General features: G+C 40.7%; 1 protein-coding gene across 6 annotated transcripts in view; it reads left to right on the top strand.

Moving 5' to 3' along the window:
• SLC4A10 (solute carrier family 4 member 10) overlaps positions 1-23887 on the top strand; it is a 241770-nt gene that overhangs the window by 181550 nt on the left and 36333 nt on the right. For all 6 annotated transcript variants that reach the window (XM_075609247.1, XM_075609249.1, XM_075609245.1 and 3 more), the window contains 8 exons: positions 2343-2500; positions 4183-4270; positions 6806-6952; positions 7728-7828; positions 8131-8305; positions 8826-8959; positions 10069-10314; positions 16120-16225. In XM_075609247.1, coding sequence (XP_075465362.1) covers positions 2343-2500; positions 4183-4270; positions 6806-6952; positions 7728-7828; positions 8131-8305; positions 8826-8959; positions 10069-10314; positions 16120-16225 — 1155 coding nt within the window. The remainder of the gene's footprint in view (positions 1-2342; positions 2501-4182; positions 4271-6805; positions 6953-7727; positions 7829-8130; positions 8306-8825; positions 8960-10068; positions 10315-16119; positions 16226-23887) is intronic.

Genomic DNA, 23887 nt, shown 5'->3' with positions numbered 1-23887 from the left:
CTAGTTGAGGGGCAGTCAAATGAGTCAGAATAAATACAACTGCCCCCCCCCCTACTTTCCCTCGGAAAGAGGTGGTAATTGGGTGAGATGTTACAGCAGCAAACCTATCCAGAGGAACAGAAAACAACTTAAAAGGGAAAAGACCAACACAGGCAGAGGGATATTTACAGGGGAAACAGGAAGGATTGAGGAAAAGGAGTAACACAAACCTTCAGGCAATGTGTACAAAGGCTTGTAATTTGGGAAACTAAATCCCCAAACTAATTGCAATAATGACCAGGGACAACTTGGATATTGTGATTATTACTTAGACATGGTACAATGAAAATCAGGATTGGTTCATAGCTATACCAAGTTACAATGTATTTAGAAAGGACAGATTAGGATGAAGGAAGGAGGAGGTGCCCTTCCTCCTCTATTATAATGTAATATGTATACATACCCTATCATGGTTTGAAATCAATTTATAATATTTGTAAACATTTTCGAGACAACCTAAAAATTATTTTAAAATACACTTACTTAAAGGCATGAGTTTCCAACATTGAACGTATGAAATGTTTAATTGCCATTTGTTCATGCTACATAGAACAGCAAGTTTCAATGAGTTATGTAAAGACAGAAGTATAAGCTGAAATGAGACCTAACCAATTTTAATACAAACATTACATTTGAACTATCTGTCAAATGGTTTGTGTGTCTGAGTCTGTTTGTCCTGTGATTTACTTGTAACAAAATCAGTAATTGAAAAATGATCAACACAGCTCAACCCATTATAGCGCGGTCCTCGGGGGCCACCCGATCCAACCGCGCTATAACCGGGGTCGCGCTAATATTAAAAAAATGGCCACCGCGCACCCTATCAGGGGGAGGGAGGAAGAGGTGGAGTGAGGCACCGGCAGCCCTACACGTCCCCCAGAAACCACCGTAACTCCCCTCGCACATCCCCAGCAGCCTCAACCCCCCACCAGCCCCGCTCCGATCACCCCCGCCAGCGCCGCTCAGTTCCCTCCCGCCAACTCTGCACCGATCCCCGCCAGCAGCCGACACCAAAGGTAGGGGGGGTTATGTGTGTGTTTAGTGTGAGCAGTGTGCTGCGAGTGTGTGCAGTGCTGTGAGTGTGTGCAGTGTGTACTGTGAGTGTGTGGAGTGCAGTGTGTGCGCAGTGGGTGTGTGCGCAAAAAACCCCAACATTTTTTAATAAATATTCGGGGTCCACGCACAAACCACGTTATATGCGGATCCGCGTTATAGCGGATTGCGCTATAACGGGGTTGAGCTGTATTCCCTTTTCGGTGTAAATTAATCCAACACATCATCCATACACATTAAAAACCATAATATCTAAAGAAGGGTATTTTTGTGGGTTCAGACGTTTGAGTGGAACTTTGGAACAAATATTTTCTTTTATTAAACTGGTCAAACTTTTGCAGAGATGTCAACGTTTTAAAAAAATCAACCAAATATCAATTTCTTTTGATGTTAAAAAATATAGAAAAATAATAATTTCCCAAACTTGGCAAAACCAAAACTCGAAACATTTTTATAATCAAAACTTAAGTTCCCACCCATAATGATAACCTCTTAGTAGCCAACGTTTGAACATGTGTTATTTTTTGATGTATTGTATTGTATTGTATGTCTTTATTTATATAGCGCCATTAATGTACATAGTGCTTCACAGTAGTAATACATGTGGTAATCCAATAAATAACAGATAATATAAATAACAGATCATGGGAATAAGTGCTTTAGACATAAAAGTAACATTAAGGAAGAGGAGTCCCTGCCCCGAGGAGCTTACAGTCTAATTGTTAGGTAGGGAGAACGTACAGAGACAGTAGGAGGGAGTTCTGGTAAGTGCGTCTGCAGGGGGCCAAGCTTTATGTATCATGTGTTCAGAATATCCACAGTGCTATTCATATGCTTCTTTAAGCAAGTGTGTCTTAATTTGGGTCTTAAAGGTGGATAGAGAGGGTGCTAGTCGGGTACTGAGGGGAAGGGCATTCCAGAGGTGTGGGGCAGTCAGTGAAAAAGGTTTAAGGTGGGAGAGGGCTTTAGATACAAAGGGGGTAGAAAGAAGACATCCTTGAGAAGAACGCAAGAGTCTGGATGGTGCATACCGAGAAATTAGGACTGAGATGTAAGGAGGGGCAGAAGAATGTAAAGCTTTAAAAGTGAGGAGAAGAATGGAGTGTGAGATGCAGGATTTGATAGGAAGCCAGGAGAGGGATTTCATGAGGGGAGATGCTGAGACAGATCTAGGAAAGAGTAGAGTGCTGATCTCTGTTCATAAAGGGACCTTTGGAGAGTTTATAACTTATGTTTTTTTTTCTCTTTAGTTTGACTTACATTTTATGAAAAAAATTCCCCCAGGAGCAGAAGCTTCAAATATTCTAGTTGGTGAACTGGAATTTCTAGACCGGGCCATAGTTGCTTTTGTCAGACTGTCTCCAGCAGTCCTAATTTCAGGTCTTACTGAAGTGCCCATTCCAACAAGGTATGTTCTGCTTATTGTGAACATGGACACATGACTTTAGACATGAATGCAGATGTAATCATCCATGCTCTAATTCGTCTAATTAATTTCATACAACAGCATGTCTAGTTGTTTTGAATTTGTTATTAAGCACTTTGTTTACAAAGTATGAGCTACCTTTTCAATTTTCAGCCACTGCAAAGAAGCACAGAAACATTACTGTTGAAATAAAAGTGATGCGTATTTATGTCAGACTGCTTGTGTATACAGCACTGTAGCATATATAATGTGCAGTTATAATGACAGCCTGTCCTCAATAATTGACAATATATTTCTTTGTATCACAGAGAAAAGGGTATTTGCTGAAGGATACGATGAACTAACGTTGACTCTCAGGCATGGCCACATTTAATAGGTTGTAATATGAATACCACTAGCCCCTTTTCTTGTTTTTTCATATAGCTCCAGGGGACCACGCATGTTCCTGTCCTATAAAAACAAAAAATTAAAAAAAAAAAAAAAAAAAAAAAAACTGAGTAGTGGGGATTACTGCTTTCAAATATTTCTAATATTTCATTGAAATTGGGATTTTAGTTTCATATTTTGGCCAAAGTATGATAAACTAGCCCACCAAGAAAAGGTAACCCTAGCTCAGTCCAAACTTCTAATTTAACTATTTTTTACCTTGTATTACGTTTGTATGTCAGACAGTCTGTCTCCATTAAAATGAAAAACTATAGATGTGTCATGCTAAAGACCGTATACAGAACAGGTTGTCTATAAAGTATGAATGGATACTCATGTAGCGAGTATCTTGGATATCCCTGGTTGTGCTCTGTTATTTTCTTCCCATCGTGTATCCTTTAAAATGAAAGCAAGAAGAAGGAGGAATTAAGGTCAGAGGACAAGGTAAAAATAAAAAGCTAAATTAGAAGTTACAGTAGAACTTGCCTGTACTGAGGTTTCATTGGTGTAATGGGCCAGCTTATTATACTTTTGCCAAAATACTTAGCTAAAACCCCAAATATTAAAAATAGTTCAACATGTACAGGCTTTTATGCTGCAAAATATACATAATAATAAATGGTTAATAATGATAAAATGTTGGGTTTCAGTGAATTTTGATGTGTGTCAATCTTGTAGTTTTTTTTTGGCTATTGGGATTTAGACCTTGTTAACCTGCTTCAGAAGCAATGTTCTTTCACTAAGAGCATCCTCCAGCTAATTGTGCCGATATCATTGATGCATCAGATGTATCTCTTTTCTGTATTAACATTCTGTTGTTTTATCATGTTACCTCCTATTCCACACCCATTTCATTTTGATTAGTTCCCCTGCAGTTCTTTGCTTTGACTAGAGCTCTACAATGGAAACCTACAATGAAACATTGTTTGTTTTAATAATTGCGTTTCTGCTTTTTCTGTCTTTAGTTTATTATATTTTAAGATTATACCTACGCTTTTAATATTTCAAATGTATTCTAATGCTATATTCATCTATTAAGGTATTTACTTTTCTAATTCTGTGTGACAGTCACTGTCTGACCATTGTGCATTTTCAATGTATCTTTTCTCCTTACGTAATAACATCGGAATCATGTGACAAACCCAAGCACGGGGAAGCATTATACAGTGACCTTCTTTCTCCAGCCTACTTACAAACGGATATATCTAACTACTACTCTGTGAAATGTCTTTTTGCAGATTTTTGTTTATACTTCTGGGACCTCTGGGGAAGGGACAGCAGTATCATGAGATTGGGCGATCCATTGCAACCCTAATGACAGATGAGGTACGTGTTGGTTATATCCCAATACAAATTATGTTTTGCACAGCACGTGAATCAGTTTATGAAATGTTCATTTGTAAACAGCCACAAGGATCAATCAGTCTCCCCCAAATATTTTTGTGAACATTGTGCCCCATATTTACTAAACGGTACATTGCCATAAGTCGCCTTCCAGCAGCAGATAATTCTGTATGTCCCAGTCACTTGAATCGGCCTGAAGGTGACACCTTCCCGTGCTGGAAGAGGGTTTATAGAACAACAACACTATAAATGTGTCCCTCTGTGCTTATATGGCTTAATATGTACAGCTTAGATAATAGTAGGAAGAGGGGAAGTTATTGAAACGTTAAAATACATAAAGGATTAAAAAAAAAAGTCCAGGAGAGAAGAATATTCCAAAGAAAGAGAAGTACTAGAACAAATGGTCTTTCTCTGAAGCTGGAGAGTGGGAAATTAAGGAGAAATGTAAGGAAGTACTTCATAGAAAGGGTGGTGGATGCATGGGATAGCCTCCCGGCAGAGGTGGTAGGGGCTAATACAGTAATGGAGTTAAAAAAGGATTGGGAAACATATCTATCCTACATATGAAAGAAAGCCAAAGATCAAATAGGCTCTGAGGTTTTACAGCAGATAGGAAAATAGACAGACTAAGTGAACCAAATGGTTCTTATCTGCCATCAAATTCCATGTTTCTGTGAGCGCTCTTTAGAATAAATATTTAATGAATAAGTTCTATAACTGGTCTCTCTGCCCCCTGGTCAATCATGTTCTGTGTTCTGGTAATTTAGATTTAAAAAAAGGATTGCACATTAGACCAGGGGTAGCCAACTCCAGTCCTCAAAAGCTACCAACAGGTCAGGTTTTCAGGAGGTCCCTGCTCCAGCACAAGTGGCTCAATCAATGGCTCAGTCTTCAACTGCACCCTGAAAACCTGACCTGCTGGTGGCTCTTGAGGACTGGAGTTGGCCACCTTTGCATTCAACTATAGACTTATTTATGTACAATTGAAAAAGGGCCAACAACACTGCCACATTGTAAAGCATGCTGGCAGTATCACAAATATTACAGCAAGACACAAACTATTCAAAACGACTTATAACGGTGTTATCACACACATTTGTAATTAGTTTTATGATTTGGATAAACCTGAATAGAGATTTCTTAAGTACATCCCAACAGGAAAGAAAAGTAGGCCAATATGCTAATAAACTGCATGTATCATTTGCAGAAAAATAAAACCGCCCTTTCATCTGAAGTACTGAATGTATTCACAATGCAAAAGACCCATGGTAGCTCATAAATCATCAAACAAAAATATACTAACTTCAAAAGAATACAATCGCCACTGGGCTCTCCTGGTTTCAGTGCAAAATATCACAAAACATGAAGGATTGTTTTTTCCCATTAAAAGGCCTCAAGTTGTACAGTAAATAGGTTGGAAGAACAGCTAGTTAATAATAAATGGCAAACAGTTGAAGCAACATATTTTGGAAGCCCTGTGAGAACTGAGCATCACACAGCAGACAAACTATTGTATTGTTCTAGCAACTACAGTATAAAGATGAACAATATATTTCTCTAATGAGCCGGTAACATGTCGTGCCTTTAGCTCGCAATGATAATGCATGTGTAACCATCTGGGAGAGTATGGGGCTTTTAATGGCTCTGTAAGATAATTCTTAGAATATAAATATTTTTGTAAAGAAAATGTGCTCAATATTTCATTATCTACTTTATATTTTCATTAACCGGAAAAAAAGATGAAAGTGTAATGCATAGCCCAAAGTGTTGATCATGCATTATATGGTGTTACCAAGCTTATTCCACTTGCTAGGATTTGTTAACCTAGCTTCAAACAGATTGCTGGGTTTCGTTTTGAGTACGCAATGAAATTTTAGCAAAGTATGTTCTGAAATATTTTTCAGTATATTGAATGCATATTCATATAAAGCGTGTACCTGAAATTAAGGGGGTTGTCCATTAAACTGCAATAGTGACGATTTGGACGCTACATGTTTTGCACAGAAACTCCCTGAGAAGACAATGGGAGTTTCCATGCAATAGTATCCCAATCGGCACTATCACAGTTTACTGAATAACCCCCTTCATACCTAAATGCAATTTCTCTTGCATATCAATTCCAAAAAAAAACATTTGCCAGAATTTTAATCATTGTAATAAATTGTTTTTCACATTAATTTCTTAAACCTTATTCAGAATTCGTTTTGCAGGTCTGGTGCAGTTTCATAAGACAATTAATTCAAGTCGTTAATAGACTTTCTGGAGCTAAAGAGATGTGGCTGAAATCTAATTTACAGTACCAGATGAAACAATGAGGAATTCTGTCTTACACACACACATCATGAAATACATTAATTTATGATTGCATATTTTTATATGCAATAAAAACTCTGTTACATTATGTCAGATGGTTGATGCTATTTCATCCTTTGGTAAATGCAATCATACTGTATCGTAATGATTAATGAACTATGATTACAGTGTACTAATGCATACATTTTTTTTGTGTTACAACAGGTATTCCATGATGTTGCATACAAAGCTAAAGATCGCAATGATTTGGTCTCTGGAATAGATGAATTTCTTGATCAGGTTACAGTGCTTCCACCAGGAGAGTGGGACCCTTCTATTCGTATTGAACCCCCCAAAAATGTTCCATCTCAGGTAGGTAAATAGGGTACTGTATATACAGTAGATCATTTTATATTATATATATACTGTATATATATACATATATACTGTGTGTATGTGTGTGTGTATGTATACACACACACACACCACACACCACACACCACACACCACACACCACACACCACACACCACACACCACACACACACACACACACACACACACTTATTAAGGTTAGGGTGGGTAAAAAAAGTGACAAAAACCCTCCACAGTAAAGCATATAGCTTTACTGTGGAGGATTTTTGTCACTTTTTTTTACCCACCCTAACCTTAATAAATGTGGTGAATACCTACTCTTAGTCTCAAACCAGCATAGCCAGCAACCAACCTCTGATGATACCCATCAAGGTTGAAACATGTCTGTGAGTGGGTTTACTGACTTTGCATCTCACCCCAGCCTATGCTTAAAAGCTGTGTTTAAAGCAGCATGCATTGGCTTAAGGGTTGCTCGTGTAATATGAGCTTGAGACAAAAGGTGGCACTGTGTGCTCATTTGCATGTCATTTGCCAGAATCCCTTGCTGCAGTGGAAGTGCTGTGTGCTGGGCGATAATGGGGAAAGACAGGGTTGCAGACCCGTCTAAGACATGCATATATATATATATATATATATATATATATATAATGGGAAGTCTGCATGCAATGTTGGCATGACCACTGTATCCAAGGACTCACCTCCTTGTTAGGATAAAATGAACACTTAGTAATACATATTGTTAACCTAATTGCATTTGTTGGTCCTTTCTTTTAGGAGAAACGTAAAACTCCAGGAGTGCCAAATGGCACAGCAGCACTAGGTGAGACAGAGGAACATGAAGGGCATAGTGGACCCGAGCTGCAAAGAACTGGAAGGTTAGTTCAGATGTAGTTGAACAGCCACCCACTATGAAATATATTTTGTGATTGGCAGTAAGATGCAATAATGTGTATAATGTAACATCTAAAACTATGGAAAATCTACAATGCTTCCCATTTACCCTCTGCTGCAAGGTCACAATGGAATGTGAGAGAGAAGGCATTATGCACCATTTAGTAAATATGTTCCTGAATGCTTTTCACCCCATTTCTAACATACATTGCATGGAGCTTCCATGTCGGTTCTTCTCTGGTGTTTTCTTTTAAGAAAAGTATCATTATTTCTATCTTTACTCTAGGTTGTTTGGGGGCCTGGTGTTAGATGTCAAGAGAAAAGTCCCGTTCTTCTGGAGTGACTTCAAGGATGCTTTTAGTTTACAGTGTTTAGCTTCGTTTCTATTTCTCTACTGTGCTTGCATGTCTCCTGTTATCACGTTTGGAGGTCTCCTTGGAGAAGCAACTGAAGGTCGTATAGTAGGTGTTGTACCTTAACTTACACCTAGTGAAACGTAGAATGAAACCTAATGAAACTTAACTTAAACCTAATGATACTGTAGCATGCTTGGGCAAAGATACTGTACAATGTGCAATGCGCAATCTGCCGCATGCAATAAATGAATCCTGCTGTACAGATGTAGCAAGACTTACTGGTTTTGGTGCCGCACAAAACTAAGTGTAAATCCCCGGCATTTATTTGCAATTTGCTGCCCTGGGTTTCATAGGTGAAGATATTCAGTGCGTCATCTGCTGGACACACATACTGATTGCAATTACATAAACAACCCCACAAGTATTTCTGCCGGCGGTGCCCAGTGTTCACGCGGCTGTGATCTCGCACATTGTCTCTGTGACGGGGACAGTAAGTCTTGCTGCATCTGTATGACATAATCCTGCTTAATCAGTTAACTGTATTTAAAAAAATTATATTTTCTTAGTACATGAATGGAACTTGGGACCACTGAACCCATGTATGCATATGTTTTCCCTTATCTAGAGTGCAATAGAATCTCTCTTTGGAGCGTCAATGACTGGAATAGCTTTTTCGCTCTTTGGTGGACAACCCCTAACAATCTTAGGAAGCACCGGACCGGTGCTGGTTTTTGAAAAGATATTATTCAAATTTTGCAAGTAAGTCTAATTAGTATTTTGCTAAATTACATTAGGTACCTGTGGTATTGTACTTTGTTTTTAAAGTATGTGCTTTTTCCGAACCTCTTTGTATTCCTTGACATGGACCTTTGTTTCTTTATGCTACAGTTAATCCATTAAACATAGTACTTTTTTTTTTAAATTAAACATTTTGTAAAATTGATATCAGTTTTATAGAGATAAAATCGTTCACGTAAGAGGATAGCTGTAGAGAAATTGTTATATCATGCATAGTAATTTAAAGGAATATGTAAGCCATGGGATACTATAATGATGGTGACTATTTGAATGGAAGGCTCCACCTTGGTGTGTTTCATTATGTGTGGACATACAGAATGTGTCTTCAGCTACGTTTAAATTAATGAACAAGAGGGCAGTTCTGAGCAGGTGGAAAGAGATGAGCGCTATCAATATGGAGGTTGCTAAACAATTCTGATAATCTTGTGAGATACTGTATGCTTTCACAGAAACATACAAACTACTGAATGTAAGACCTTATTCAGTACGTTGTACAGTTAATTCCCTGTGCCTAAGAACATTTTTGTCCTGTTCCATTGAACAAAGGTGATCTCTTCTACTGCAGATGAGACAACGAGTATTCTAAAACTGGCCTTAAACTTGCCTTAAACTAGCTGGGTACACGCTGACACATTTCAGTGACATTTCTGCAGAGGCTAATGGCCCATTGGATTAACACAGCAGGGGTCCCTGGCAGTCCCATTCAGTTTGAATGGGACTGCCAGGGACCCCCGCTGTTATTCCGATGGGCCATTAGTCTCTGCAGAAATGTCACTGAAATGTTTCAGCATGTATCCAGCATGTACCTGGGTCCTGTTGGTGATTGCCACTGGTTTGTTTTAGAATAACCGTCGCCACTACAGTACGTCACAGGGAAGTGGATTTACAGCATTGTTAATAGGGGCCTTATTGAATAAATATGCCTTGGTATAGGTATGTAGTGTGATTCATGATGAGTTGTAGTGCTTAATTCTTATATGTATTTTAATTTCAACAGTTGGAATATTAGGATGTAACAATGTTCTTTGTAAATAGGATATGATTTTAGAAATGTCTTTTTGTGTGTGTAGGGAATATGGCCTGTCATACCTCTCTTTAAGAGCAAGTATAGGGCTCTGGACAGCCTTTAATTGCATCGTCCTGGTTGCCACTGATGCAAGTTCCCTCGTCTGTTACATTACCCGGTTCACCGAGGAAGCGTTTGCCGCGCTGATCTGCATCATTTTCATTTACGAGGCCTTAGAAAAGCTGTTTCATCTAGGTGAGACATATCCAATCAACATGAATAATAATTTGGAACGTCTAACGCAGTATTCGTAAGTATAGCTTCTTTTTCCTATAAGTTATGAACTCAGGTAAAAGGGTGACATTTAGAAACCTACAAAGTAACATTGTCACATTAACATGCAATAAATATTAATGTGATATGGTTCTGCAAATTTGTGGTGATTTACGGGTTTACCCTTTCAGTGCAGGCGGTGACTGTAACGCTTGAAAAGTACCCAAAACATTTAAGGCATCATAGGTTCAATCCCCCGCACACATTTTTGAGAAAATGTTTTCATTTTAACTTTATTAATTGTCCTTTATTTGCAGGTGAGAGACATTGATGTGTAACCCCATAAATCTGAAGGGATTTATTCTGTGTTTTAATGTACAATTACTAATGTCTTTCTGAACCAGTAAATTTAGCAGAGGAGCTGAATCTATTTAAAGTAGCGGTGTGCCTCAAAATAATGTTCTATTGCGCTCACTGAAACTGTGGGACTCCAGGAGCAGAACGCCTCCGTTTTACTATTAGGAGCACTCCAATATTCTATTTATTTTCGCAAGGCCAAAAAATAAGGGGAATATTTTGCGGCATACTGTAGCAACTTTTCACTTATTCATTTGTTTGTCAATAATAGCATCGCTGGTGTCTATGCTTAATTTTCATAATGTTAGAAGAGTGTCAGTTTTCATAATATTTACACCCTTAAATACCTTGAATGTCCAGGAAACTAGAATATCTATTGCCAACATACCAGTTTTCCCATTTTCATATGGACTTTGGGCCATAGTAAATTAAGCAGTCTTTTGCCATAAGACACCTTTCCGATACTGTGGATGGCAGCTTGCAGGAAATTTAAGTGAATGGGACGTATCTTCCAGAGCCAGAAAGTGTTTTATGTCAGAAGACTGCTTAGTAAATAGGGGCCTATACTGTATCTGCAAAGGAGTTGCAGTCTTAGCAAGCTCAAAACCTACCTGTTTTTTTTAGATTTTTTTTCACTATATTTATTGGGGCACTTCTGGTTTTTAACCAGTTTTAACTGCCCTGTAGCCCATACAAAGCACATATAGTGTGTCTTACATGTTAACCCTTTAGGCTCCGCATATGTGTCACGCACCCCATGCTGTGTATTCTGTTTTGTCTTCTCACTATGCAGTGGAAGAGATACATAAGACAGTATAATATTGGTAGTGAAGGACCTACGGAAAGGGGTTTACTGTGACATGACTGTAGGATTAAAGGGGACTATATATCAAGAAAGTGGTCTGGGCTAGCACATTTGTGTAAAAAAAAGTGCATTGTTTCATTCTAAAATGCAACATATTTCTTAGGTTTATTGTAGAATTTGGTGCATGATACACCATTGTGTGCAATAAAAAATAAATACTTACATCACCTTTAAAGTGAGAAAACTACTACAGAAAACCATCAAGAAAAGTAACGTAAGCCGCACATTTCTAAGTACATACAACTTGCAGCAATATGCTAATATAGCCCTGCATATAGCTCTATAAAGCCCTCATCGTCAGACAAACGTAGACATATTACAAAATGTTGTAACTAAGGTCCATAGAGACTGCAGCCGTGCGGAGGCGTGCGAAGGCTGAGGGAAAGTGGGTGCTTTCCCTGGCCTTAGTGCGCGAGCCCTCCGGGGGCGTGTCTGTCCAGTGACGTCACGGAGCTGTTTCACCCTCATTGGGTGAACCGCTCACGTGACCGCTCACGTTGCCCTCCGCTCCCCTCAGTGCCAAAACTTAAATTGATCTGTCTCCTCCGCCTCCGCACGCCTGCGGAAGCCTGCGGAAGCATGCGAAAGCGCCTCCTAAAGCCGCCCTCACAAAGGGTGCCACGGGTAAGTCCGCTGCCTCAGTGCGGGTCAGCGGCTAAGCGCTGACCATGCCTGCAGCCTAAGATTAATAGATAGACGCTGCCTGGCAGATATATTTCATCGTGACAAAATCACAGCTTTGCGCCTACATTTTGCCTTTGATACATAGAGCTCATAGTAATTATATTGTAACTCGTTTAATGCAGTACTACTGGTACAGTTTTATTCTTATATCTTGCTGGTAGTGTTTTCAGCAATTTACCATGTTTGGTATAATAATAATTGACTACTTATATACAACAGAATATAACTGCTGTACATTGTAGAATTTACAAGATACCTGCCCAAAGAGCGTACAATTCAATGTTTGACACTTGAGGTATTGGGAGATTGCCCCGTGTTGCAAGCACCACGGGAAGAGAGTATCTTTTCTAAAAGTCTTACGATCAGTAGTTGGATGCATGACATCATGGAGATAGAAAGTGGGGCGCTTGTGAGGTAAGTCATTTACAGATATGACAGGACAGTAAAGACAAGTGGATCACTGAAGAGAGATGCATGTGGAAGGAGAGGTACATTTAGAGCAGGAACGTACACATGAAAAGAAGAAAAAGGCAGCGGAAACTTGAAGGAAAGATGATACATTACAGTACCCTAGCGATGTCCCTGTTAAGTGATGGGCACTGGCTCCTTTTCTATGGGGTGATCGTGATGACCGGTCCGATGGAGCGGCCAGCCTGATTGAAACGCTAGTGGACCCTGCCCTACACTTCTGTTTCCTGCATCCTGGGCCTGTTTGCGCCATGTCATTGTTCCTGGGCTCCAGGTTAAAGTTATAAAAGTTCATATAAACAAAAAAGGTCTGGTGCTTAATCCTTCAAGGCTGGGTTCCTCAGATCTTCAGCGCCCTGCCAGGGGACCGCACATATACCAAAAAGACAAAAGAGAACAAGTCACAGCCTTTTCTTAGTAAATAGAAAATATAATATGAGCCCCAACAGCCCCCAATTCTCATTTACATCTAGCGCAAAAACAATGTGCACAGCCAGGAGACAAAAGACAAATGAGCTGAGCTCCATGGCATATTCACTGGTGTCTGGATCATTTGGAGAACGGAGGTCACTCTGGAAGAATAATAACTCCTTGAATGTCCGGCTTACAGCAAGACCCTGAGCGTCCGCATGTACTGCTCCATTCACTTCCGAATTCGCTCCTTCTCTGTGTCTCACATCTCCTCAAAGCTATTACAGCACTACCAAGCGACCCTACACGTTTCGCTTTGTTCATCTTCATCATATATAAATGTAGCGCACTTTCCCCCACCCCCTTGGAGGATGTGTGGCTACGGTGTGTGTGGTGCAATACCTGTGGCTCACAGGAGGTCTGAGCCTCCACTGCAGGGAGCCTGGGGTGTATACTGATACGGTGTTCTTCAGCGCCTCCACCTGTAACGGATTCTACTGTGTGGAATTACCCGTTACAAGACATATATATATGTATATATATATATATATATATACATATATATATATATATACAGCTAAACCCCGTTATAACGCGCCTCGCTATACCGCGAATCGGTTATAACGCGGTCTGAGCATGGCTCCCGAATTGAAAGCCTCCATTTTGCCAGCTTACCTGTATCTCAAATTTTCCATTTTGCCGCCTTACACTCTCCTCTTACAGCTGTCCTGTCCACATGCTCATCTCTCTCCTCTTCCTGCTGTCCACGTGCTCATCTCTCTGCCCGTCGTGTGCCATCTGGGTTTTTTTTTTTTCAAACATTCAATTCAATGCTTTATTGACTACCAGACACAGACACAAATAAACATTAATACATTTTGTACAAAACACATGCAGGGATTGAACTCGGGAGCTTCTGATACCAATGCCTTGCCTCTTACCTCTACACCATAGGCTTGGTATGACAAGACAGAACCTATAAATATATTTATCCTCTACAACACAAGGTACATGTCAATGTGAAATCTTAAGTCTATTTCTAGCTGTCTATGACATCACACAGTTCTGTGGTCTAGTGGAAGAACACTTACCAACATATGGGTCCTGGGTTCAATTCCTGTATGAAATGGTATAATTAACTTTTTTAATAAATTATTATTTTAATTATGTTGTATAATTTATAAATATATAATTCTTTATTATTCTTGGAGGAGATTTAAATCTGTAATGAGGAAACTCCAGAGCTGATGCCGGTGAAATTTTAACGCGACCCCGGTTGTAACGCGGTCTTTGGGTTGTGGACCCCAAGGACCGCGTTATAACGGGGTTTAGCTGTATATATATTTATACAATAACCACACACACTGGGTAAAACATAAAATAACAGCTTTACTGCAGGACGAAAGTATGGCTACTGGTTACAGCCTACCCACCAGCCTCGCACGGCTGTAACCACCCACCAAGTGTCCCACAGTACCTGACAGGGCCCGCGGGCACCCAATCACCCTGGTGTCCACAAGGATATAACCAGTCACCCTTTTATGTGGTCAGTGCTGCCAATATAGTGTGTGTTGGTGCACTTGTGCGTGGTGTACCTACCGGGTGCGTCCACACCCGGGAGCGCTGCGTCCTGCGGTGGGGTACACGGACCCAACGATGATCTGCGACTCCGGTGCTTCTGCCTCCGCGTGGGGTGTCCACCTCAAGGATAGTCTCTTCCGTGGGATGGTCTGGTCCCAGACCACCAAGGGCCCCTCACTACAAGCTACAGGGGCAGTATCCCTATCTATGGGCCTGTCCCTGTAGCAGCCACAAACTGAGGGTAGTTGGTCCTAGCTGGGGCCTATCAGGGGTCTCTGGCCTAGTGCAGATGCCACACGCTCCTACAAACTCACACCCTACCCCTTCAGTGTCCAGCTTCCAACTAACTAACTCCCCTAACAGTCCTAACTTTCAGCTCAACTAACGTTCCAATCTCCCCTCAAGAGATTCTAGCAGCTCTATTGGTTGCTTGGCAACATGTGGTCTGCAGTCTGAAGGTAAGAGGGAGACCTGGCTACATCCTCCCCCTAGCCACCAACCCCTGATGAAGCGGAATACAGTGCACATTGTTTTTACCCTAGATGGAAGTGAGAATTGGGGTCTGTTGTGGCTCATGTTATATTTTCTATTTTACTAAGAAAAAGCTGTGTTTGTCCTCTTTGTATTTATTTTTGATACAAGCATTATATATCCCTCATGTAGGCTCCTGGAAGGGATTGCTGCTTTAATTAGAGCAAAGTAAATGAGTAAGTCAGTATTAGGTGATACCTTTTTTTATTTGGACTAACAATCGATATTAAGTATTATTGACCTGAGGAAGAGAGAGCTCTCAAATACGTGTCTTATAATACCTTTTTTTATTTAGACTAATAATACATGTAAATATCACTCATTTACTCTGCACTATCACAACTGGGCTACCATGGTTACTTCTGGCTCAGGAAGACATATTATTGCCCTTTCACTTGTGTGTCTCTTGGCATAGTATTGCCTAGTACATTTTTGCCATGATCTTTACTTTCTGACAATGAGTAAGATACTACTATTTTTTTAAATTTCATTTAGCCCTGTAGTGGCTAGGGCTGCTAGGTGGCGTCTCCAAAAATACTGGACACAATGGTGAAAGGTGTGACGTGCTCGACGCGCACACGCACACGCACACGCACACACAGACACGCCTCCAACCCCCTCAATGCTGTTTCCTACTCTCCATGCCCCCCCACCCCCCAGGCTCCTGACACCTTCTCCTGAGATTGGCTGCCTCACCCAGCTGCCCAGCTCCCTAGCAACAGCCCTGCTGTCGCCCCGGTCAGGTCATTATGTCCAGAGAGGTAATACCAGACACATACTGTACATGTCCAGTATTACCTTTCATTTTTTACTTAACAGGGTGTTCAAATACATGATTGATAACTCCGATGCATACATTTACAGGTGTAACTGCAATAGGTTTGTAACCTATTTTTCTCTCATTATGCTAAATCATTTCCCAATGATCTTTTTGTGTTTTTACAGGTGTAATTGCATGGAGCCCGCTAACCCTAGCAATAAAACCTTGAGCTACTGGAAGGAATATAATATAACCGCATCTGAAGTATCTTGGAGCAACCTGACAGTGTCAGTAAGTATAAATACAACCCTCCCCCCCAACCCCACCCCTCTCCCAAAACATGATATGCTAAATGAGTCTTTATTTTGTTACTGTGCAGTAATGTTTGCGGCCTTGTCATTTACCACACACCATACTGTTTTCTGTGTAATGTGCTATCAGATGAAATCAAGGGGACAAGTCAGAGTGACACTGTTTCAGCCTCAGATGTTGCTTACCGTAGGATGTTTGAGGCTTTACAGAGGGACACTAGTTCAATCTTTTGCTTTTAGGGGAAGTACTGAGTGTGACCAAGAATTAATGGTTTGAGAGGGGAATAGATCCTTTGTGCAAAATCAATATGTAGTTAAACAAATCTGTAGTTTGTTGTATAGCTCTCTATCAGAGCTATCTTTTATTGCTGGCAGAATGCGAATGTTGCTTAACATTTACTTGTAGCGACCAGGAAGGAGCCATTAGTGAAGATGATCCTACTGTATTGATCATCAGCAAGTGCAAGAAACAAAGGCCCAATATGCAATATGCTGTAAAACTGAATTTGAAGTGTGAAGATTTTAATCCCATTCAGTTGAATGGTGATGGATTCTTCATTAACCTGGGGAAGGAATCTTCATTAACCTGGGGAAGGATTCTTCGTTAACCTGGGGAAGGATTCTTCGTTAACCTGGGGAAGGATTCTTCGTTAACCTGGGGAAGGAATCTTCATTAACCTGGGGAAGGAATCTTCGTAAACCTGGGGAAGGAATCTTCGTTAACCTGGGGAAGGATTCTTCATTAACCTGGGGAAGGCTGCTTCACAGCATATTGAATAGTGGCCCAAGAGTGAACTTGATCAAACTACAGTTTTGTTTTCGTTAAACATGCCATATATTCCTAATCCTTTTATTTTGGCTATGTTGCGTTACCCTTTTATACTATACCAAAGTTATAGTTTGTTATAGTTCTATAGCTATAGTTATAGAATTAGAGCCTGCTAGTTATTGTTCTATAGTTAGTTTTCAATCGTTAGTTTGTTATAATTATATTGTTATAGTTTGTTTTTCTCTATAGTTATAGTTTCTTTTAGTTCTATAGTTATTTATATTTATAGTTTATTTTTTTACAGTTATAGTAATTCAGTAGTTATAGAGATAGTTTAAGTAGTACATTTAATATAGTTTTCAGTGAAAGTATAGTTATATGCAGTATCTATATCCATTATATACTGTAGTTGTATCGTTTAGTGTATAGCTATAGTTAATAGCTGAATAGTTTTTTTTTAAAGTTAAGTGTTTTATAGTTCTATAATTATTTTTTTTTTAGTTTAGATAGTATAATTACATTTCTAGTTTGCGATTTATTTAATTTTACTATTTTGTGATCATTGTTATTCTTTTCTCTCTGTTTATATATTTATATCATATTTAAACTTTATTTATGTTACTTATTATATAAATGTGTGTTACATGGAGGAGAATAGAGGAGAACAGAAAGTGAATCAGGAGAACGGAGGAGGAGGAGAGTACGGGAGGTGAGGCAGGTACTGAGTGAAGTAGTTGTCAGATTAATGACTGATTTAAAAAAAGATGATTATAGGAGACAGTGGCAGGAGGGGAGCCCGGCAGCACCCCAAGTACCACCTCCATAAGAAGAGGGTCCAATCATCCTAGGTGTGTTCATACTTTACCACCCCAGGTGGCTGGTCGGGGTTTAGCAATGTCCGACTGCAATATATGTATGTATGGAACTACCACCACACTGCATCTGCATCACAGGGACACTCGGTTATGTCAGTCTACCTGTACACAGGCCAGAGGGTCACCTCCAGCGTCCCCACCACATAGTAGAAGGAAAGACACCAGAACGTGGAGTCATATGTCTTAAACAGGCAGTCCTCACATGCAGGAACTGGGAGTGAGAGCATTTGGATAGGCATAATAGGCAGAGACTGAGAGTGGGATACAATTAAAGGCATATCTCTCTCTGCTCATCCTTCAACATCTAGTGCTTATTCTGTGGGAAACCTGTTAGCAGGTGTGAGAACCTAGCGGAGGTAAGAGAACTGTTCTTGAAAAAGACCACATGGTGAAGTATCCACCCACAGAATGTGAAAAACAGAGGCACATTTGGGAGAGGCACACACAGTGGTGGCATTCATCCTCCTTCTCATCATGAGTCCCTCCTCCTGTTTCTCCTCCCCCCTTGGCCCTTTGAGTGCCACTGAGAATCCCACCCCCTCACACCTAATCAGAGCTCTTACTCCCATCATAGTCCACACTCTCACACACATTTTCAATACCTCCCTATCCGCTGGCACATTCTCAAAAACAACCTAGACCCTGCATGCCTTACTGACTACCACCCTGTATCCTTCCTGCCATTTGCCTCCAAATTGCTAGAACATCTCGTGTTCTCCTGTATGATCAACTTCCGTAATTCCCATATCCTTTACCATCTAGCTTTCATACAGCTCACTCAACAGAAATTGTGCTTACTAAAGAAGCTAATGATCTATATGGAGCAAAATCCCAAAGTCACTTTTCCCTACTAATCCTACTCGATCTCTCTGCTGATCTTGATACTGTCGATAACCCTCTTCTCCTTCATATTCTAAACTCTAAAAGGGATAAAGGGGTTGGAGAGTTTCAGATTGAAATAAAGCAATTTTAACACCAATAAACATCAGTGAACAACAGTGTAACAGGGACTTATCCCTGTTTAAATAATGCAGCCTCAGAGCTCTGAGAATCCAGCAGAGAGAGAGAGAGTTGATTGCAGCCAATTAATTAACTAGTCTCCACCTGGACTAATGAGAGCTATGCAAAAAGCCTCATGTGAGACACATGAGAGAGATTCCTTAGCTCACATTTGGGCTGACAGAAGGAGAGCAGAGAAGCATGCACACACAGATCAAGACACCCAGAGACCTATTTTTCCTGGACACAGAGGACACAGGAACCTGCCAGAGACTGATATGGAGGACAACCTGCTTAAGGTACTTCCTGAGACTTTGGGGGGATAGGCTGGGAATGGGAATATCCCTCCAGTCCTGCAGATAGAGTCTGGAGGAGTAAGTTAGTCCTTACAAAGGGATAGAGGTTTGTTATTTTGTTGTTTTTTTGTATGTTTTGCCTGGATAAAGGAAGAGGCTCAATAAAGCCCAGATATAATTTCACCCAAATCGGTCTCCATTAGATGTACCTCTGCACACATCTTTTACAGACAGCAAACGACTTCACACCCTTTGGCTGCCCTTCGGCTGTGCGCCTTTGGGGCGACGCAGATATAGACTGAAGGGGTTCAGATTGAATGCAGCTGTGATTTCAGTCCTTTTGTCCTCCAGAGCATTAGCATTCCAGAGGGTGGGGCTGACGAAACACAGCAGTAAACAAATGCAAAGATTAACCCTTAGCACGCTGGTTATGTGCACCGGGGAGCAGCTCTTGTGGAACCCCATCAGGCGCCCGCCTTTGGGGCAACGCAGATATTGACTGTGTAGTAAGAAAAGTTAAATTAACAGATATTAAGAGAAAAATTAAGAGAAATTACAATGCAAATGACTGCCAGGAATTATTACTATCGTTGTGTTTCTAAATAGAAAAATAACACTTAATTTGTGTTGAAATTAAAAGTTGAAAGCAGTATACAGTGTGACTGTATTGATTTAAAAATAATGCTAGAACTGCAACAATAAAAATATGTTTTGTAGAAATCAAGTTAAAAACATTATGGAGCCAAGAGGCTTTTCATTAATGTACGCCAGATGGCATAACTAAAGCTATTCAAAAATATATCTGAAAGCTCATATTTCCTTTAAAACGTTCATCCAGCTGTTGCTGTGCATGTAAATAGTACAATTGTTAGCATTGCAGTTTATCTTAAGCTGCACTTGTCTTTTAATGGTAGGGTGCAATCAGTATGTTATATTTCAATGCTATTTTAATGGTGGCATTGTAAATCTGAGAAAACAAAAAAAAAGAAGCATTAACATAAACTAATGATCTAACCTAGATATACATAATATAACTGATGCTGCATGAAGTAGAACTGTTCCCAGGTCAAAAATAGATAAACTCCAGAATAATCAGCGCCCCTTAAAATAAAAAGAAAAAAACAGAAAAATCTATATAGTGAAGCACGTTCATAAATTATTTTCAAACCAAGAAAAATGGTGAGATATGCACTTAACTGAAAGTGCCTGAGCCCAGGCACTAAATGGTTTCTTTGTTCCTCCGCTTACACAGCCAATGGATAAAAGGAATCAGAGCCTCTTTGTAAAAGTTCACATTTTTATCCAAAGAGTAACATTCATATAAAATGGAGTATGACAGATTTCTGACAGCCTGTGAGTTTCTCGTGCTCCCCGGTAACCGCGACGCTTTTCCGCCGTTCCCGCCGGCGTTCTACGTTACTTCCGGTTTGAAGAGTTGCACACAAACTGGTCCTCCTGCAACCCTAGGTGTTTCGAAGGCAGTTCTTTCTTTGTCAGGGGTATGTAGGGGAGGGATTGTAAATCTGAAATATACAAGGATTTAGGGCCTCATGCAGTAAGCGCCGATAAGCCGTTTTTCGCCATTTTCGCGCCAATATTGCATCTCCGATTCAGTAAGTGCCGATAAGCTCAAAAAATCGGCATTTTTTTTATCCGAAATGTTTTTTTTCAGCAGCTGGGTGCCGATAAGCCACTTTTCGGCACTTATCGGCACTTTCTGAAACACGCTCAATTCTAGTAGCTCCGATCAGCTTTTCGCTGCTGATCGGCACTCTAGAATTGAGATTTGTACGTCAATCCAGCCCGCCAACTAAAGTTAGCAAGTTGCTGGAGTAGAAGCATTGGCAAGGTCGACACTTAGAAAAAATCAGGCCTTTTTCCTGCCTGGGATTGATGCCGGGGGTCTCCGGAGCTGATACCCACTAATACCAGCACCGGAGCCCCCCGGCATGCACCCGAGGCAGGAAAAAGGCTTTTAAAGGCCACTTCATTACCTTAGCGGCTAACCGCTAAGGCAATGAAGGGGTTAACCAGCCGTGCCAGCTTTATTGTGGGTAGCGGGGGTGGGTGAAGGGGGTATTTGGCCTTTGGTGGCTGTTTAGGGCTTGCGGGGGGGTTGCAGGTGGACTTAACCCCTTCATGACCTTAGCGGTTAATACCGCTGCGGTCATGAAGGGGTTAAGCCCTCCCGCTACCCACCCGCAAGCCCTAAACAACCACCGTTGAGGCCAATACCCACTTCGGCCACCCCCGCTACCCACAATAAAAAAAAATACACACACAACAGCCCCACAATAAATATATATATATATATATATATATATATATATATATATATATAACAGAAGCAGCCGGCACTCCACTTGCAAGTAGAAAAAATTGGGTGCTTGTCCCATAAAGCAATAATAAACCATACGATACCGTTTGAAGCACGAGATCAGGAGACAGCACTCTGGTAAGTTTGATCACAAGTTTTTGTATTGAAAAAGACACATAAACCGACGTTTCGGTCCCCCAGTGGGACCTTTCTCAAGGTGGTGCAATGAATGCAGTGCAGAGTACATATATATAGCCCAAAACCCCAGTGCTGCTGAAAAACACCAATCACAGAAAATTAGCATCACCTGCCTATGTGCCCTACAAGCAACCTATCACAGGGAGAACGGTGGCCATCTTGAATATATTAAACTGGTAAGTAGTACTAATGTATTAATGAGCATGCGCATAGTCAATGACCCATGTGAATTAACTGTTTGCGCGAACAGTCTGATGGGCAGAATGGCTGGCAGGGAAGCAATTAACATGGAACACCTAATGTGCTCACCAAAATAGTGCAGAGAATCGTGTAGGGATAAAAAATATATATACAAGGATGACGTGGCTGTATGGAATTACTTGTGCGCTGAATCAATCAAGTATTGGGCATGCAATAGCTAACAGTGTGTAAAACAACTGTTTGGTCAGTGGTTGATTAACGTTATCTCTATTTGCTACACTCTTAATCTTCAACAGCATCTCTGGACTCATGCTTTTAGACTATTTCAGAATATCTTTTGGACAATGCCTTACTATATGTGTAGTGACACTGCATTATTTGTGTCCCATATCACTTATTTATACACCCCATTGGTTCTAAATGTATCAAATTGTGCCATTATTTATATGGTGTGCACTATCCCCAATTAAGACCTTTGGAGCTGTGTTTGTGGGCTTTACTGATACATATTGCAATTTGTTTTACACACTGTTAGCTATTGCATGCCCAATACTTGATGGATTCAGCGCACAAGTAATTCCATTCAGCCACGTCATCCTTGTATATATATTTTTTATCCCTACACGATTCTCTGCACTATTTTGGTGAGCACATTAGGTGTTCCACGTTAATTGCTTCCCTGCCAGCCATTCTGCCCATCAGCCTGTTCGCGCGAACAGTTAATTCACATGGGTCATTGACTATGCGCATGCTCATTAATACATTAGTACTACTTACCAGTTTAATATATTCAAGATGGCCACTGTTCTCCCTGTGATAGGTTGCTTGTAGGGCACACAGGCAGGTGATGCTAATTTTCTGTGATTGGTGTTTTTCAGCAGCACTGGGGTTTTGGGCTATATATATATGTACTCTGCACTGCATTCATTGCACCACCTTGAGAAAGGTCCCACAGGGGGACCGAAACGTCGGTTTATGTGTCTTTTTCACTACAAAAACTTGTGATCAAACTTACCAGAGTGCTGTCTCCTGATCTCGTGCTTCAAACGGTATTGTATGGTTTATATATAATATGTATATATTTATTTATTGTGGGGCTGTTGTGTGTGTGTATTTTTTTTTATTGTGGGATATATATATATATATATATATATATATATTATATATATATATATATATATATATATATTACACCAACAACCCCTATACCCTCTAATCCTACGCTCCCCCATTACTTGTTTGTTTCTGTATCTTTGTAAGGGCTCTGGATAACCCTTTCTGGGGTCGAAGCAGAAGGGAATTTAAGGTTGGCTCAAAACATCTGATAGAGAAGCCGCAGTTTAACTGACTGCCATACTGTAAGCACACCATTTATATTAAACTCAGGTAAGCGCCCAGGTTTTTTTCCCCATTGTTTCTCTGTTTTAACCCCTATACCCACCTGACATACAGTACATATATGCACAGCAATGATACTATAGGCCGGCGGGGGCCCTCGGGTGTTACCCGCGGACCTGCAGTACCAATTCTGTGCCCCCCAAATTATTTAAAACACATACATACTTATACATACAGTATAGTAATGGGCACAATTACTATTATCCACAAATGGATAATAGTCAGTGTTCGACAATTATATACATTTACACGCCCGGGGCGTGTAGATTTAACCTCCGGGGCGAGTAAATATTGGCTCAAGCAGCACACGTATGTTTTTTTTAATTTCCCCCGCTCGCGCTGCTGTTTTTCCCGCGCTCGCGCTGGAGAAAAAAAAAAAAAAGCCGGAGGCGGGTTCATGTTGTTGGGGGAGATTACCCCGCCTCCGGCTCTTTGAGCAGTGCCTTCGCTCCTCCCCCGCCCTCTCAGCAACTTTACCTCCTCAGCGCTTCCACTCCTCCGCCTTCCGGCAGCCAGCCCCTTCCACGCCTGTCTGCCTCAGGCCCCTGCAGGGCCATCTGACGCCCCCCCCCCCTCCCTCCCCATTGGG

This window comes from Ascaphus truei, chromosome 7, assembly GCF_040206685.1.
Source record: "Ascaphus truei isolate aAscTru1 chromosome 7, aAscTru1.hap1, whole genome shotgun sequence".
Lineage (NCBI taxonomy): Eukaryota > Metazoa > Chordata > Amphibia > Anura > Ascaphidae > Ascaphus > Ascaphus truei.
The sequence above is the reverse complement of the archived record's forward strand: the minus strand, read 5'-3'. Positions and strand labels throughout refer to the sequence as shown.